The sequence below is a fragment of the Halichoerus grypus genome, chromosome 4, assembly GCF_964656455.1.
Source record: "Halichoerus grypus chromosome 4, mHalGry1.hap1.1, whole genome shotgun sequence".
Taxonomy (NCBI): domain Eukaryota; kingdom Metazoa; phylum Chordata; class Mammalia; order Carnivora; family Phocidae; genus Halichoerus; species Halichoerus grypus.
Window position 1 is genome coordinate 193,375,135 of NC_135715.1, and position 15,340 is coordinate 193,390,474.

The window sequence follows — 15,340 nt, forward strand, 5'->3', positions numbered from 1 at the left end:
CTGTCTCCGCCAGGGAAATCTGTCCTGGGAGCCGCACCTCACCTGGGACTTCTCAGCTCCCTTCCTTATTCATTTAGTGGCAGTTCCTGGCACCTATGGATTCAAGTGGGGATGTGGGGGGGAATGGCCAGGCCTTGGGGGAGCCCTCAGCCTCCTGCCCTCCCTCCCTTGTTGGGCACTCTTCTTGAACAATCGTGTTTGGGAGGAGAAGGCTTGGGTGCTAAGGGAGGGTGACCAGGGACCCCATCTCGTTGGGCTCGTGGGTGAGTGGGTTCTGAGAGAGGGTGCGGGTTGGGTGGGGGGGTCCACACTGGGGAGTGTTGTAGCAGGGGGTGTGTGAGGTGTGTGTGACTGTGGTAGAAAGTTGAGGCGATGCCACAGGACAGGAGTGAGGGCGCACACTGGGAGGCTGGCAGGTGGGAGCGCCCGAGCTCGAGGAAGAGGTGTTGGCCGGAGGCAGCAGCACCTGCCGCGTGGTCGTCCCCGTTCTCCTGGCCCGTGCCTCCTGCCTGAGTGCTGGCGACGCAGATAAGGCAGCCCGGGGAAGGCAGCTCGGTGGGAGGGCACACCAGAAAGGACAAAGGGGCCAGGCATTTGGAGGTTTGGGAAAGAGAGTGGTTGAAAAACTGGGCTGTGGACTGTGGCAACCCAGGGGGCATCTGTCCCCCTGCACGGAAGCGAGGGGGGTCCCTGAGGAACAAGAGGGCCACAGTGGGTGGGACCCCGCCTCACAGGCTCCTCGTGACAGAGGAGAACGCCCTGTCATGCCATGGGTTTCATCCTGAAGTGGCCAAAGAGAGTGAGTCAAGCCAAGGGCCACTGTGTGTGGGACACATGAGCTTCCCTGAGAGGTGGGGTCAACCATGGGAGGACTGCTGAGCCCTCTGAGCACACACTCCTTCCTGGGCCCCACTTCAGAGAGGGCAGACCCTGAGCCGGAGGGCATGCTGTCATGTGAGGTGGCCCGGCGAGGGCGGGGGTCCCAGGACCCCGGCTGCACGTGCAGGGCGTGCAGCCCCCACCCCTCAGGCGTCCATCCTCACTGAGCTGGCTGGCAGAGGTCGTCCCTCGGGCGCTGTATTTGGCAGCAAGACAATTGGGTTGAGGATGTTTTTATTTATTTACTTTGGAAACCTAATGACCATCTATTTAGCTTATTGTTGCTTTAGTGCAAAAACAAAATGGCTAGAAAGCTGTATAGAAAACTAAATTTTAACTTGTACTTTACTACGAAAAACAGTCCTTTCGGTGGTTCTGTAGGGTAATGATTTGAAACACCAGAGGGTCACCAACCAGGGTCATGGTGGATGGCCGCAGCATTCACATCCAGACCAGGCCTCAGAGCAGGAGCCTAGGGGCCGCACCAAGGCACCTCACCGAGCCGTGGCTGGGCCCGGCGCACGGGGATCCCAGGCTCGCCGCCCCCCCCCCCAAAGCTCCCCCTGCCTCCCTCTCGCCGACAGCGCTGCCTCATGATTTCCAGCCCCTCGTGCCGCCTGCCTGCCCGCCTGGGGCCGCACAGCAAAGGCAGTGGTGGGAGCAGGCGGGCTCCCAGACGGCCGGGGCGGCCTTTGCCCCAGCACTGCCCCACGCAGCCCACAAGCCAGCGCCGAGACCCGCGGGCTTCAAGGCCGGTGAGCCGGCTGCGCTCCGTGCTGGCTGCAAGCCGGGCCGCGGGCGCACAAGGACTCCCCGCAGCTCGGGGAGCGCAGCGCTGTGGGCCTGCTGAGCCTGCGTCTGGTTACTCGGCTGTGTGCCGACCCCTAGTCGGGAGCTCCTGTGCCCGTTTGTTTCCTGGTGTCCCGCCTCACCAGTGTGTCCCACGTAACATGCTGCTTCTCCCCCTGATTTCCGATAGAAATCAATGAGGGCCAACGGTATTCGGAAGGTCTGAAGGTGGAGGTGCCGCCTGCCCAGGGCTCTCGGGCTGCCTTCCGGGGAAAGTACGCTCTGCTCCCTGGCTGGTGCCGGCCCAGCACCACTGACCTGCCGCCCGGCTGGCCCGCCCTGTGGCTCCCAGGGAACAGCAGTTGGGCTTCTGCTCTCCTGGGAGGTTCTCTAAGAGGTTTTCTCTGCACTGGAAACCAGCAGACCAGCCATGGATACACAGGCCGTCCATGAGCGCTCCTGACCACCGCACTTCTTGTGTCTCCTGTCACTGACCGGTGGCCCCTGGGACGTGATTGTGAGCTCATCAGTGACGCTGCCATGGCTGTGTCTGAATGTTTCCCTCTGGGCATCTCACCCCCCACAGGAGAGGAGTGGGTCTAGAACCTCAGGGTGACCCTGTTTCTGCAGGATACACTAAGGGCTGAGGCGCTGCTTGGGACCCCATGCAGAGGGGACTGCAGTTAGGAAGCCGGCTTGCCGGCATGGATGCCCCGCCCAGAGCCCCAGGCCAGCAGTGTGCCCTGATGCGCAAATCAGGGACACTTGGCTGCATGGGGGCCCAGAGCCTCCAGACCATGAATGTGGGCCTCTTGGGGCCGGCTCTGACCCCAGAGAGCTTGCTGGGAACATCAAGCTCCAGTAGAGATGTGACATTTTAAAGAGATTTGACTGAATTAGGATTTGAAAGAGTCATGTTTTAATAGTAAAAGCCTAAATAGAAAGAATTGGAGAGCATGAAGGTTGCCGCTCTGCAGGGAGAGGGACTGGAGCTCCAGGGATCAGGGGTGGACACTCCAAGATGCTATTGGGACCCCAGCCTCATGAGACCACAGAGCAGGCCTGGCTGCTAGGACAGAGCGGCTATTGATTATTTGGGAAGAGTGGGTCACGTGGAATATTCCTGGTGGGATGGACGGGACATGGCCATAGCTGTAGTCTCCAGGACCATGCCTGTGTCATCACTGCGAGAACACTGCAACCTCTGGTACACTTCACCTGGGGGCAGGGGACACAGGGAAGAGGCGGGCCCCCAAATACCAGCCTCCAGCCCAGCCTCCCCTGTCAGCTTCTAGCTGGCATCGAAAGACCATCCCAGACTCGTGCAAACCTGACCCCTGACCTTCCTCCCCAAACCTGTTACCTTGGGGACAGCAGCTTTTTCCCTTGGTTTGGGCCCCAAAACACAGTCCACCCTTGCCTTCGGACCGCCACCCACACCAGAACTTGACCTTGACACTGTGTTTGGGGTCCTGCTGTCCCCTCCCCGGCTGCGGAGCCTGGATGGTGCAGAGGCCTTCTGCTGAACCCCAGCCGCTCGTGCTGCTCTCAGTGCTGCAGCCAGCCTCGTCCTGGGGACCCAGCGCACATGGATGTGCTCTGATCCACCCCAGAGGACCACCCTACCTTTCCCACCAGTAACCAGCTCACTTATCTCTTGCTCCTCCCCTCATCCTTGATCTGCAGCCTGTCTCCCACTACCGGGCCGCCCTGTCTCCTCTGCTAGATGCTGTGGCTACCCCGCGCCTCTGGGCCTCCACCCCAACCCCTTCTGCTTTTACTTCCATAACTGTCAGCTGCAGGGCAGGGACCTCTATTCCTGGGCATGTCGCAGGTGTCTATTTGGGGCTGGCACATGCTCTGTGGATGTTTGCATGGTGGCCTCAGGGACAGGCAGCCCTAAGGTCCTCAGCCTGGTGGAGGAGCCTCAGCGGAGCATGCGCGGATAGAACAGGCCAGGTGCAAAAGGACGGAGGAGGGGCCTTGGAGCTGGACCTTGACAGAGGCAGCTCCCTGAGGTGCTCAGGATGTGGAAGGGCCCTGCGGGGCCAAGACACAGGCCTGCCCAGGTGCAGCATGAGGCCTGTCCACTGCTGGAATGCCAAGAGCTGGGAGTGGTAGGGCCCAGGTGCCGGGGGGCCCAGTGCAGCCCTTTCTCTTCTTGACTTGGCTGCCGGCATCTGAACATCAGGCAGAGGCCCCGACGGAGAGTTAAGAATTCCTGGGGCTGGGCCATCTCTGGCCACACAATCAAAGTGTGTTAGCCAGCCCAGTGCTCTAACATAGGGCACAGTTAGAATGTACGGCTTTTGGCAGTTTTAATGACCTTTGGACGTTAGACTTAATCGTTTATAGTCACATATATGCATGTATACATACACGTGTATCTGTGTGTTAACCAGCTACACCCCTGCCGGTGATATCAGAACAATAATTTCATCACAAAACCAGTAATAAGCTTCAATAATAGATGTTGATGTTTGAACAGTGAATTTTTTCCTCAGAAAGAATAACATAGGGGCGCCTGGGTGGCTCAGATGGTTAAGCGTCTGCCTTCGGCTCAGGTCAAGATCTCAGAGTCCTGGGATTGAGCCCCATGTCGGCTCCCTGCTCAGCGGGGAGTCTGCTTCTCCCTCTCCCTCTTCCTCACCCCCTCCCCGCCTCTTGTGCCTGTGCGCTCTCTCTCTCTCTCAAAATGAATACAATCTTAAAAAAAAAAAAAAAAAAAAGGAATAACAAAATGAGAAAAACATGTGAGGGAGATCCAACTGGGTTTATATTTTTACTCAGAAGGAAATCCCTTCAGGAATTATGGATGAAAAGTGCATGATGATGTGAACTAGAGCAGAAGAAAGTGAGTGTTGTGAACATCAGTGACGGACGTGACGGACGCACGCTCATACGGTCTATGCTTCTTGCAGAGTACGACAGCAGATGAGGCCTATTTCATAGCGAAGGAGATTCTCGCTACAGAACGAACATACCTGAAGGATTTAGAAGTTCTCACTGTGGTATGAAACCTAAGTCCTTTATTACTTTGTCTTCTTTAATACTTCGTAAATCTAAACCAGAGCTAGAGGATCCCTCCTGAGAAGGAGCTCTTGGCCATCATGAGACGTACATGTTTATGGTCTGTTAAATATATTTGCCTTAAAGCGTATCTAAGATAAGAATATTTCATCCAGTTTTTTTGTAAAACTAGAAGTATCCATTTGAAGCTTTCCCCCCAAAATTGTTTTCTTCTGTGGTGAAAACGGGTGGTCAGCCGAGAGGATAGCTGTAGCACTGAGTGAGCTGTCCCAGTGGGGACTCTGGGGTCAGTGCTGGGTGTCCTATGGCTACAGACTTTCAGGGGCGAGGTCCCTCGGTCACCCTGACTCTTCCTGCAGTGGTTCCGCAGTGCTGTGGTCAAGGAGGATGCCATGCCTGCAGACCTGATGACCCTGCTCTTCTCCAACATAGACCCCATCTATGAGTTCCACAGAGGCTTCCTGCGTGAGGTGGAGCAGAGGCTGACACTCTGGTAACACCCTGCACGCACGGGCGTCCCCTACACTGGACCTCCATGTGGGCAGCTCTACCCTGTCACTATCCCTGTTCTCAGGAACTTCCCAGCTTCAGAAACTAATTCACAAGAACCATTGTTTCATTGAAGTATATTTTTTAAACTTGTGGGAGGAGTAAACCTGTAACAGCCACTTTTATTCATCCTATTCCAGAAGAGAAAATGAAAGAAGTAAGTTAAAAGTAGATGACCCCCCCCCTTTTTTTTTTGACCGATTACCATCTTCTAGAGAATGGTCAAAATATTATCATCATTTCTATCAAATGTGGGCCTTCCACCTCAAGCATCTCATTGCCATTCTGCTTATGACTAGGACAGCCAGTCACACAAGCACCCATCAACATACAGCGCACAAGCTTTAACAACGTTTTGACCATATTTGTCCATTTCTGCTCCAGGGAAGGGTCTTCCAGCACCCGTGCCACAGGCGGTCATCAACGAATCGGGGACATCCTGCTCAGGAACATGCATCAGTTAAAGGTAGCGTGGGTTGGTATGATGACTCCACCCCTAGCAACTGACAGTGCAACCTCAGTGTTGTCCCCAGGACAGCTTTCCCCTCAGGACAGTATCGCCCCCAGGACAGCATTCCCCTCAAAACAGTTTTCTTCTCAGGACACTGTTCCCCTCAGGACAGCATTCCCTTCAGGACAGCGTTCCCCTCAGAGCAGTTTTCTCCCCAGGACAGCATTCCCCTCAGGACTGCATCCCCCTCAGGACAGCGTTCCCCTCAGAGCAGTTTTCTCCCCAGGACAGCATTCCCCTCAGGACAGCATCCCCCTCAGGACTGCATTCCCTTCAGGACAACGTTCCCCTCAGAGCAGTTTTCTCCTCAAGACAGCATCCACCCCGTGACAGCATTCCCTCAGGACAGCATCCCCCCCAGGACAGCGTTCCTCTCAGAGCAGTTTTCTCCCCAGGACAGCATTCCCCTCAGGACTGCATCCCCCTCAGGAGTGCGTTCCCTTCAGGACAACATTCCCCTCAGAGTAGTTTTCTCTTCAGGGCAGCATCCCCCTCAGGACAGTGTTCCCCTCAGAGCAGTTTTCTCCCCAGGACAACATTCCCCTCAGGACTGCATCCCCCTCAGGAGTGCATTCCCTTCAGGACAACATTACCCTCAGCAGTTTTCTTCCCAGGACATCATTCCCCTCAGGACAGCATTCCCCTCAGAGCAGTTTTCTCCCCAGGTCAGTGTCCCCCACAGGACAGCATTCCCCACAGGACACTGTCCCCTCCAGGTCAACATTCCCCTTAGAGCAGTTTTCTCCTCAGGACAGTGTCCCCCTCAGGACAAGGTCCCCCTGAGGACAGCGTTCCCCTCAGAGCAGTTTTCTCCTTAGAACAGGATCCCCATCCCAACAGCATTCCCCCAGCGACAGCACTCCCGTCAGCTCAGCGTTCCCCTCAGGTGTCTGTTCCCATCAGGACAGCTTTTTCCTCAGGACTGCATTTCCATTAAGACTGCAGACTGTCAGGACAGAGTCCCCTCAGTCGAACCTCCCCCTCAGGACAGCATGAGAGGTTGAAGGTGCTACGGGCTGACTGCTGACCTGTGATCCACAGTGGGACGTCAGCCCCCGCCTTACCAGTCCGCATGCACTTGTTGCCCCCCTTGCTGAGCTCACCAGCCTGCAGTGGGATGTGCAGAGCCTGTCTAGGCTGGCGTTGGGGTCTCTGTCCACATACCTGCTGCCTCATAATTCAGGTTTTTTTCCTCAGAGGTGATAGGGCTCCCTCAGGTAAAGTGCCAAGGAAAGTACAAACAGAATGTCAGCGACGTGGCAGAAGCAAGATGTCCTCTCATTAGGACTAGTTGTCACAGGTGTTGAAAACAATGGGGCCAGCTGTGATTTCACTGTTCAGGGGTCTTACTCTGGCTAAACAGACCTGGAACAGGCCTGCCCCACCTGTGTGTTCATCCTGGGGCAGCCCTGCGGCATCCTGCCCAGAGACTCAACCCCACTCGCACTTCTCTGGGTTCCCAAGCCCTCATGGCCACTCACCAGACTGGCTCCCACCCCCAGCCGAGGCCTGTTGCACTTTCTACCCAATCCAGCCAGACTCCTGACTTACTCATAGGCCCCATTCCATTCCTAGAAACCCGAAGGACCCACAAGATCACTCAGTTGTGTCTTCAGATAGCCCTGCTCAGGGCCCCCTTTCTTAACCTGAGACTTTTTTTGGTTTTCTCAGCCAGGTGGTAAATTAGTCATTTCTATTTATTCCAAAAGCACTTGCACAAATTTAAAATCAAAATTCACACAAACCTCTTTGAGGATATCATACCACAGACGTTACGTTTAGTAATACTAGTAAAACAGGGGCGCCTGGGTGGCTCAGTTGGTTAAGCGACTGCCTTCGGCTCAGGTCATGATCCTGGAGTCCCGGGATCGAGTCCCGCATCGGGCTCCCTGCTCAGCAGGGAGTCTGCTTCTCCCTCTGACCCTCCCCTCTCTCATGCTCTCTGTCTCTCATTCTCTCTCTCTCAAATAAATAAATAAAATCTTTAAAAAAAAAAAAAAAAAAAAAAAAAGTAATACTAGTAAAACAAATTGATTTCATATTAAAACCTTCCAGGAGGTAAGGAGGGATTGGTTGGGTTTCGTATCTGTGTAAGACTCAGAATCCATGCGCGCGTGTTCTTGGATGTGTGCTGTACAAACGCTGGGCCTGACGACTCCCTCCCCGGTGACTGGGCCCAACAGCCGCTCTGCTCTGCGTGGAGGTGGGGACGTGCAGCCTCTGCAAGGGCCGAGGGCAGAGCCAGAGCAGGATCTGGTCACTCCCCACCGAGCACCGCTCACCGGCGCCTGTGAGGCAGTTTCCAGCCCTCTCAACCTCAGCCCTCCGTCTGTCAGGCACGTGCGGCGGTCCCTGGCTGTGCGTGAGCCCCGCCCTCCCGGCCCACACCTGCTGGGCCGTTCTTTGCTGTCCGGCCCCGCTGGGACTCCGGCTAGCGTGTGACATCCACGCTGGGAAGGCTGCCCAGCTGCGTGCCGGCCGACCCCCCTCTCCCACGTCTCCTGTCCTAAAGCGCCCCCCCTTGTGCCTCCACAGGAGTTTACCAGCTACTTCCAAAGGCATGATGAAGTCCTGACAGAACTGGAGAAGGCCACCAGACGCTTTAAGAAGCTAGAGGCAGTGTACAAAGAGTTTGAGCTCCAGAAAGTCTGCTACTTGCCCCTTAACTCCTTCCTGCTGAAGCCCATCCAGCGGCTGGTGCACTATCGGCTGCTGCTGGGCCGGCTGTGTGGGCGCTACGCGCCTGCGCACCCTGACTACGCCGACTGCCGCGGTGAGTGTGGGAGCTGGACCCCGGCCCCCCGGGGCTGCCCTGGCCTCGTGGTTAGGAGCCAGGGGGGCGCCAAGTGCTGGCAGCCAGCGTGGCCTCGGTGCCGGGGCCCACAGGGCTACCAGGTAGGACCTGAAGGTTGGCTTCCTTACGTGGGAAGTACAGGGTGCGAGGCCTCACCCCAGAAGGGCCCAGTACCACGGTGGTCAGCGCTGGCCTCGGCCCTCCCCTCCCGTCCAGCTGGTGGAGGGAGCGGGTCTGTGCCTGTCCTTTGGCTCTTCCACTCCGGGGCAGGGCCCCTCTCTGCTGCACATCTGAAGTGGGGGGAAGGACTCTGATCGCCTTGGAAGGGCACAGGGAGTGGCCTTCTGCTCCGAGGGGCCCCTCCACAGCACCCCCTTGTCCCCCCACCCACCCACCCAGTGCACTGGGGGTGGAGAGCAGCTCTCAGAGTGACCTGCCACCGTGGGCGTTTCTGTCCTCAAAGCCTTGGCTCTAAAACAACCGTTTGGGTCACGATGGCCTGTTAGAAGGTTCTGATCTAGATGGACTTGGTCATTTTTTGTGTTAAAGAGACAAAGGAATAAACCCTGACCTTTTAAACCTCCAGAGGATTTCTAGTTGTGTACATCTAGTGCCGGAGGTTTTTACAAGTAAGTCTACCACTGTCATTAAAAGATGAAAGATGACTTAGCTTTTCCTTCTAGCTGGTCTCCCCTAGTCCTAAAGGGGAGAAATAAGATGCTTTCTGATGGGTCATATGACATCTTCCTTTCTCATCATTCTAAAAGCAAGTGTTTTCTGTTTGCTAAGAGAAAGGATAAAATTGTCAGAAATGCTTTGAGCCATTTTAAGGGAAATCTGAAGTGCGGCGCATTTATAAAGCTCCCGCTGGCGGCGGGGTGGGTGCTACGGGCTGATGGGAGGCGCGGGGGCGGGGGGGGGGGGGGCGCCAGTGCGAGCGGAGAAGGCTGGGCCCACTTGCCACTGGGGGGTTCCTCCTTAGTAGGACCCAGCCTGTAGGCTGATGCAAGACCCCAACAAGGTTGCATTTCTGAACGTGCTGTGTGAACTGTGAACACAACAGACGGTTGATAACCCAACAGCCTAGACGGGTTTGCTGCAGAGCCTGGCTGCCTCCGAGCCCTGGGAAAGCCACCGATGGGGGCCCCTTCCCACCTGCTCCCCTACCCATAGGCCTCAGGGAAAGCTTGAGTTTGAACCTACTGGGCAAAAGGGGGTACCTTTAGGTTGAGGTTTGAGAAGGTGGCTTTGCATCGTTGTTTTATCCTTAGTTCAGTGTTTCCCAAGGGCAGTGCCTGGCGCGGGCCAGGCGCCAAGCGTGTTGATGATCCTTCAACAGGACGATGGATCTGTGGAGACCCAGGCGCAGGTGGGCCTGGGCACATCAGTCTGGCATCAGGTCAGAAGTGCATCCCCAGATTCCAGCAGCTTCCAGTGCCAGGGCAGGGGCAGCGCGAGCCCATGTGGCAACCGAGCTTCCGGCCCCGCGCTCCACGCACATGCGGTGGCTGAGTGGTGCGGGGTGCCGTCTGAGGCAGACACGGGCTAGGCAGCCCGCAGTGTCATCGATGAGCAGAGCAAAGCGAGTCTCCGCCTGACCTCGTGTCCAGACTTGAGTGGGGCCCTGAAGGACAGTAAGGCCAGATGGGGCAGGAGCTCAGGAGTGTTTACAGAGCTGACCCTGGGTGTCAGCCCTGTGGGAGCATCCCTGCGGCTCTTACGGTGGTCCACTTTATGGAGGAATAACTCGCCAAAGCATGTGCTTTCTTATCTTTCTCCTCTTAAAACCGTGAGGCAGGTGTCCTCACCCCACTGGGAGCAACCAACTTGCAGGGGCGGAGCCAAGGGGGCAGACGTTTCCTGCTGCGCCTCTTGGGACCACCAGGCACTGTGGCCAGGGTGTCAGTAGGGGTCCTGGCCGGAAGACAGCAGGTTCTCTGATGTGGTCACTGTGCTCCGGCTAAGCAGCTGATCCCAGTGTGGCCTGGTCAGGACCGCACAGACCACCCTCCATGTCTGCTTCTGTGTTCTGTCTGCATGAGTTTCCCTTTCTGATTAGAAACCTTCACATCTGTACTGGAACTGTAAGATCAGCACCTGTTCCTCCATTCGAGGAGAAAAGTACAAATGTTTTAAAGATGCAAATTATTTAGCCTCTAAACTACAGTCGGCAATTCTCCCAAAAGAACAAATACTGCTGCGCCCAGAACATGAGTTCTTCACAAAGACTCTTCTCTTTTTACCGAGCTTGAGTGTCAGCTAGTCCACCATTTGGGCTGAATAAGTCCAAGTTTCGGGTCAACTGCGGGGACCCCCACTTGCTGCACCGGCAGCTGAAAACCAAGGGTGGCAGTCCTGTGAGGAGTTGGGAGTAGAACGTTCCTTGAATTAAACCTGCCTTTTAAAATGCGAGTTCCTGTCCCAAAGGGGTGAGTGGGGGGGTTCCATCCGTGCCCACCTGCCTGGGCACCTGTACTGAGGGGTCTTTCCCCACAGATGCCCTGCAGGCCATCACAGAGGTGACCTCCACACTCCAGCACAGCCTCGCTCGGCTGGAAAACCTCCAGAAACTCACAGAGCTGCAGCGCGACTTGGTTGGCGTAGAGAATCTCATCACTCCCGGCAGGGTGAGTGACTTTGAGAAAGGTTTTTGAGATGGTCACTTCATTGTTTTGTTTTGTTTTTAAATACAGTGTTCTCTGAGTTTCAGGTGTAAAATCTAGCGGTTCAACAGTACTGTACATGACTCAGTGCTCGTCACACTGAGTGTGCTCTAATCGCCGTCACCTGTTTCACCCATCCCCCCCACCCGCCTCCCCTCTGGTAACCATCGGTGTGTTCTCTATAGTTCAGGGTCTGTTTCTTGGTTTGCCTCTTTTTTTCCTTTGTTCATTTGTTTTGTTTCTTAAATTCCACAAAGAGTGAAATCATATGGTATTTGTCTTTCTCTGGCTGGCATATTTCACTTGGTATCATACTCTCTAGATCCATCCATGTTGATGCAAATAGCAAGATTTCATTCTTTTTTTATGGCTGGATAATATTCCATTGTACATACACCACACCTTCCTTATCGATTCATCTGTCAATGAACACTTGGGCTGCTTCCATGTCTTTGCTATTGTAAATAAGGCTGCAATTAACATAGGGGTGCATATATCTTTTCAGATTAGTGTTTTCTTTTTCTTTGGGTAAATACCCAATAGTGTGATCACTGGATCATGTGGTAATTCTATTTTAACTTTTTGAGGACCCTCCATACTGTTTTCCAGAGCGGCTGCACCAGTTTGCATTCCTCCAACCTCGCCAGCACGTTGTTTCTTGTGTTTTAAAGTCGTCCTAACAGGTGTGACATGATATCTTGTTGTGGTTTCCATTTGAATTTCCCTGATGATGAGTGATGTTGAGCATCTTTTCATGTTTTTGTTGGCCATCTGTAGGTTTTCTTTGGAGAAATGTCTGTTCATGTCCTCTGGCCATTTTTAATTGGATTATTTCGTTTTGTGGTGTTAAGTTGTGTAAGTTCTTTGTGTATTTTGGATATTAACCCTTTATCAGATATGTCATTTGCAAATACTTTCTCCCATTCAGTAGGTTACTTTTGTGTTTTGTTGATTGTTTCCTCTGCTGTGCAAAAACTTATTTTGATGAAGTCCCAATAGTTTATTTTTGCTTCTGTTTCCCTTACCTCAAGAGAGGTATCTAGAAAACTGTTGCTAAGGCTGACGTCAGAGAAGTTACAGCCTGCATTATCTTCTAGGATTTTTATGGTTTCAGGTCTCACATTTAGGTCTTTAATACATATTGAATTTATTTTCCTGTATGGTGTGAGAAAGTGGTCCAGTTTCATTCTTTTGCATGTTGCTGTCCAGTTTTCCCAGCACCATTTGTTGAAGAGACCATCTTTTCCCCATTGCATATTCTTGCTTCCATTGTCAAAAATTAATTGACCGTATTAATAGTGGGTTTATTTCTGGGTTTTTCCGTTGTGTTCCGTTGATCTCTGTGTCTGTTTTTGGGCCAGTACCATACTGTTTTGATGACTACAGCTTTGTAGTATACCTTAAACCCTGGGGTTGTGATGCCTCCAGCCTTGTTCTTTTTCATTTCATTGCATGTACCACAGAATCCACTGTGCAGTCCAGTGATCTTTAGTATATCCACAAGATTGTGCCATCGTCACCAGTAATTCCAGGACATTTTCATCCCCCCAACAAGAAAAGCTGTACCTGTTAGGTCACTCCCCACCCCCTCCCCAATCTATGGCAGCTACTCATCCACTCTTGGTGGCTTTGCCTCTCCTGGACATTTCCTATAAATGGACTCACTCTGTGGCCTTTTGTGTCTAGCTTCTTTCGCTGAGCCTCCTGTCTCCCAGGTTCTTGCTTTAGTAGGTCAGCACCTCCTTTCAGCGACTGCATCAGTTCCAGTGTCTGCACGCACCACATTCTGTTTGTCCGCTCATCTGCTGTACTCTCAGGTTGCTTCCCTTTCGTGGCGATTGGGAATAATGCCGCTGTGAGCATTTGTGCACAGGGCCTTGTGTGACCATGTGCTTTCAGTTCTCCGGGGTAGATACCTAGGAGTGGAGCTGCTGGGTCACATGGTAACTGTGTTTCACATTTTGAGAAGCTGCCGGTTTTCTAGTTACTGGGCAATTTTACATTCCTACCCGGAGTGTGTTAGGGATCCGGTTTCTCCATATCTTATCTTTTTGATTCTGGCCATCATGGTGGTATGTAATGGTGTCTCATTGTGGGTGTGATTTCCATTTCTCAGATGGCTAATGTCAGGTTTCTTGTCCTGTGTTTATTAGCCACTTGTGTGCCTTCTTTGGAGAAATGCCTATTCAGATCCTTTGCCTACGTTTTAATTGGGTTGTCTTTTTGCTGTTGAGTTGTGAGATTCTTTTTTTTTTTTTGTAAGATTTTTTAAAATTTATTTATTTGACAGAGAGATAGCACAAGTAGGCAGAGCGGCAGGCAGAGGGAAAGGGAGAAGCAGGCTCTCTGCTGAGCAGGGAGCCCGATGCGGGGCTCGATCCCAGGATGCTGGGATCATGACCTGAGCCGAAGGCAGCCGCTTAACCGACTGAGCCACCCAGGCGCCCCAAGTTGTGAGCTTCTTATCTATTCTGGACCCCAGACACTTAATAGGATTTGCAAATATGTCCTCCCATTTTGTGGGTTGTTTCTTCATTTTCTCAATGGTATCATTTACAACACAGAAGGTTTTTTTATTTTTATGAAGTCAAATTTACCTATTTTCTCTTGGGTGGCTTGTGCTTTAGTTGTCACAGATGAGACACCACTGCCCGGTCCACAGTATGACAATTTACCTCTATGTTTTCTTCTAGAAACTTCCTGTGTTTCAGCTCTTACATTTAGATTTGATGGTTTTGTAATTCATTTTTGTGTGGTGTGAGGTAGGGGTCCCACTTCATTTTTTTCCATGTGAATATCCAGCGCCATTTGCTGAACTGTCCATAGACACAGATGTGCAAGTTTAATTGTGAACTCTCAATCCTATTCCATGGGTCTACATATCTACACTGTCTACTTTGTCACTAATGCCTTTTTGAACTCAGTACTGTCAACAGAAGAAACCCATTTTACGGGTTGCATGAGGATGTTTCCTGTCTCAACACAAACATACATGTAATAGAGTGTGGCTGTGTTAGTCGTTTCCATGTTAGCCTTGTTAGAAGGTACAGAGAATGTGGGGTCACAAACTCAAAGAAATGAACTACACTAAAATGTACAGGAAGGTTCTGATCTCCTGGAGTTAGGGCTTTGGTTGGGTGCCAGGATAGCTCCGTTTCCTTTCTGTCCTTAACCACGGGGCTCTGAGTGGAGCTGTTGGCTGGGAGCTCCTGGAGGTCCGTAGGGCTCTCAGTACAGGTGGTTTCTCGTCGTGCCCCACCCAGTGTGTTACAGATGGTGGCCCCTGGGAATTGTCACTGAGGGGTAAGGAGAGTAGCCACAGAGGAGGGGTCGGGGTAGGCTCTCTGTGGGGCCTGGGCAGGTTGCTTCACGTCTGTGACATAGAGGGTCTTGGGGCAACAAGGGGACTGCTTGGCCCAGTGCCTTGCACAAAGTAGTTGGTATGCGAACACTTGCTGCCATTGTTGTTGTTTTTAGCTGAACTCTCTAAAAGTCCGAACCCAGGGCTACCGGTCTCCTTGTTCAATATGTGTGTCAGTCATAGACAGAAACCACACTAGTTATGTGAGCAGACGACTTTAAGAACAAGGGTTGTTAACTAGGAAGAAAGTTGATAACGAGGTATCAAAGGTAAGAAGAACTGGGAAATACCTAAGAGGCAGAATGCAGGGCCTGCCAAGGGCGGGCCCACAGTGTGGCGGGGGTGGGGTTTGAGGGAAGAGCACCCACAGGCCCGGGACACGCTCCCCTGGAGAAGGGGCTGCTGCCCAGCTGGGTCCTTGGGTCTGGGGGTTGGGGGGTCGGGTGGTGGAGCTGGCTCTGTGAGGGCAGGAACCCCTGCAAATAGGATTTGTGGCTGCAGGAAGAGGCAGGGGCTACCCACTCGCCCTCTGCCAAAGAGCAGGGTGGGGAAGGTGGGTCTGACGTCAAAGCCGCAGAAGCCTGGAGCTCAGAATCACACTCAGAATCGGGCCCGGCCCATCGTGTGCTGCTGGCGCCATGCCAGGGCACGCCATCCTCATCTCCTTTTGTCTGCAAGGCTCCTGTCAAGTTCTCCTCTCTGTGCCTCTGCTCAGTCCATTTGAGGGCTGGGGTCTTCTGGCAAGTTCTCAGGGTGTGAAGCTC

At 53.2% G+C, this 15,340-nt stretch overlaps 1 protein-coding gene across 3 annotated transcripts in view; it reads left to right on the plus strand.

Moving 5' to 3' along the window:
• FARP2 (FERM, ARH/RhoGEF and pleckstrin domain protein 2) overlaps positions 1–15,340 on the plus strand; it is a 117,307-nt gene that overhangs the window by 93,097 nt on the left and 8,870 nt on the right. For all 3 annotated transcript variants that reach the window (XM_036081844.2, XM_036081849.2, XM_036081848.2), the window contains exons 15-19: positions 4,590–4,679; positions 5,058–5,191; positions 5,632–5,713; positions 8,294–8,531; positions 11,049–11,179. In XM_036081844.2, the coding sequence (XP_035937737.1) occupies positions 4,590–4,679; positions 5,058–5,191; positions 5,632–5,713; positions 8,294–8,531; positions 11,049–11,179 (675 nt within the window). The remainder of the gene's footprint in view (positions 1–4,589; positions 4,680–5,057; positions 5,192–5,631; positions 5,714–8,293; positions 8,532–11,048; positions 11,180–15,340) is intronic.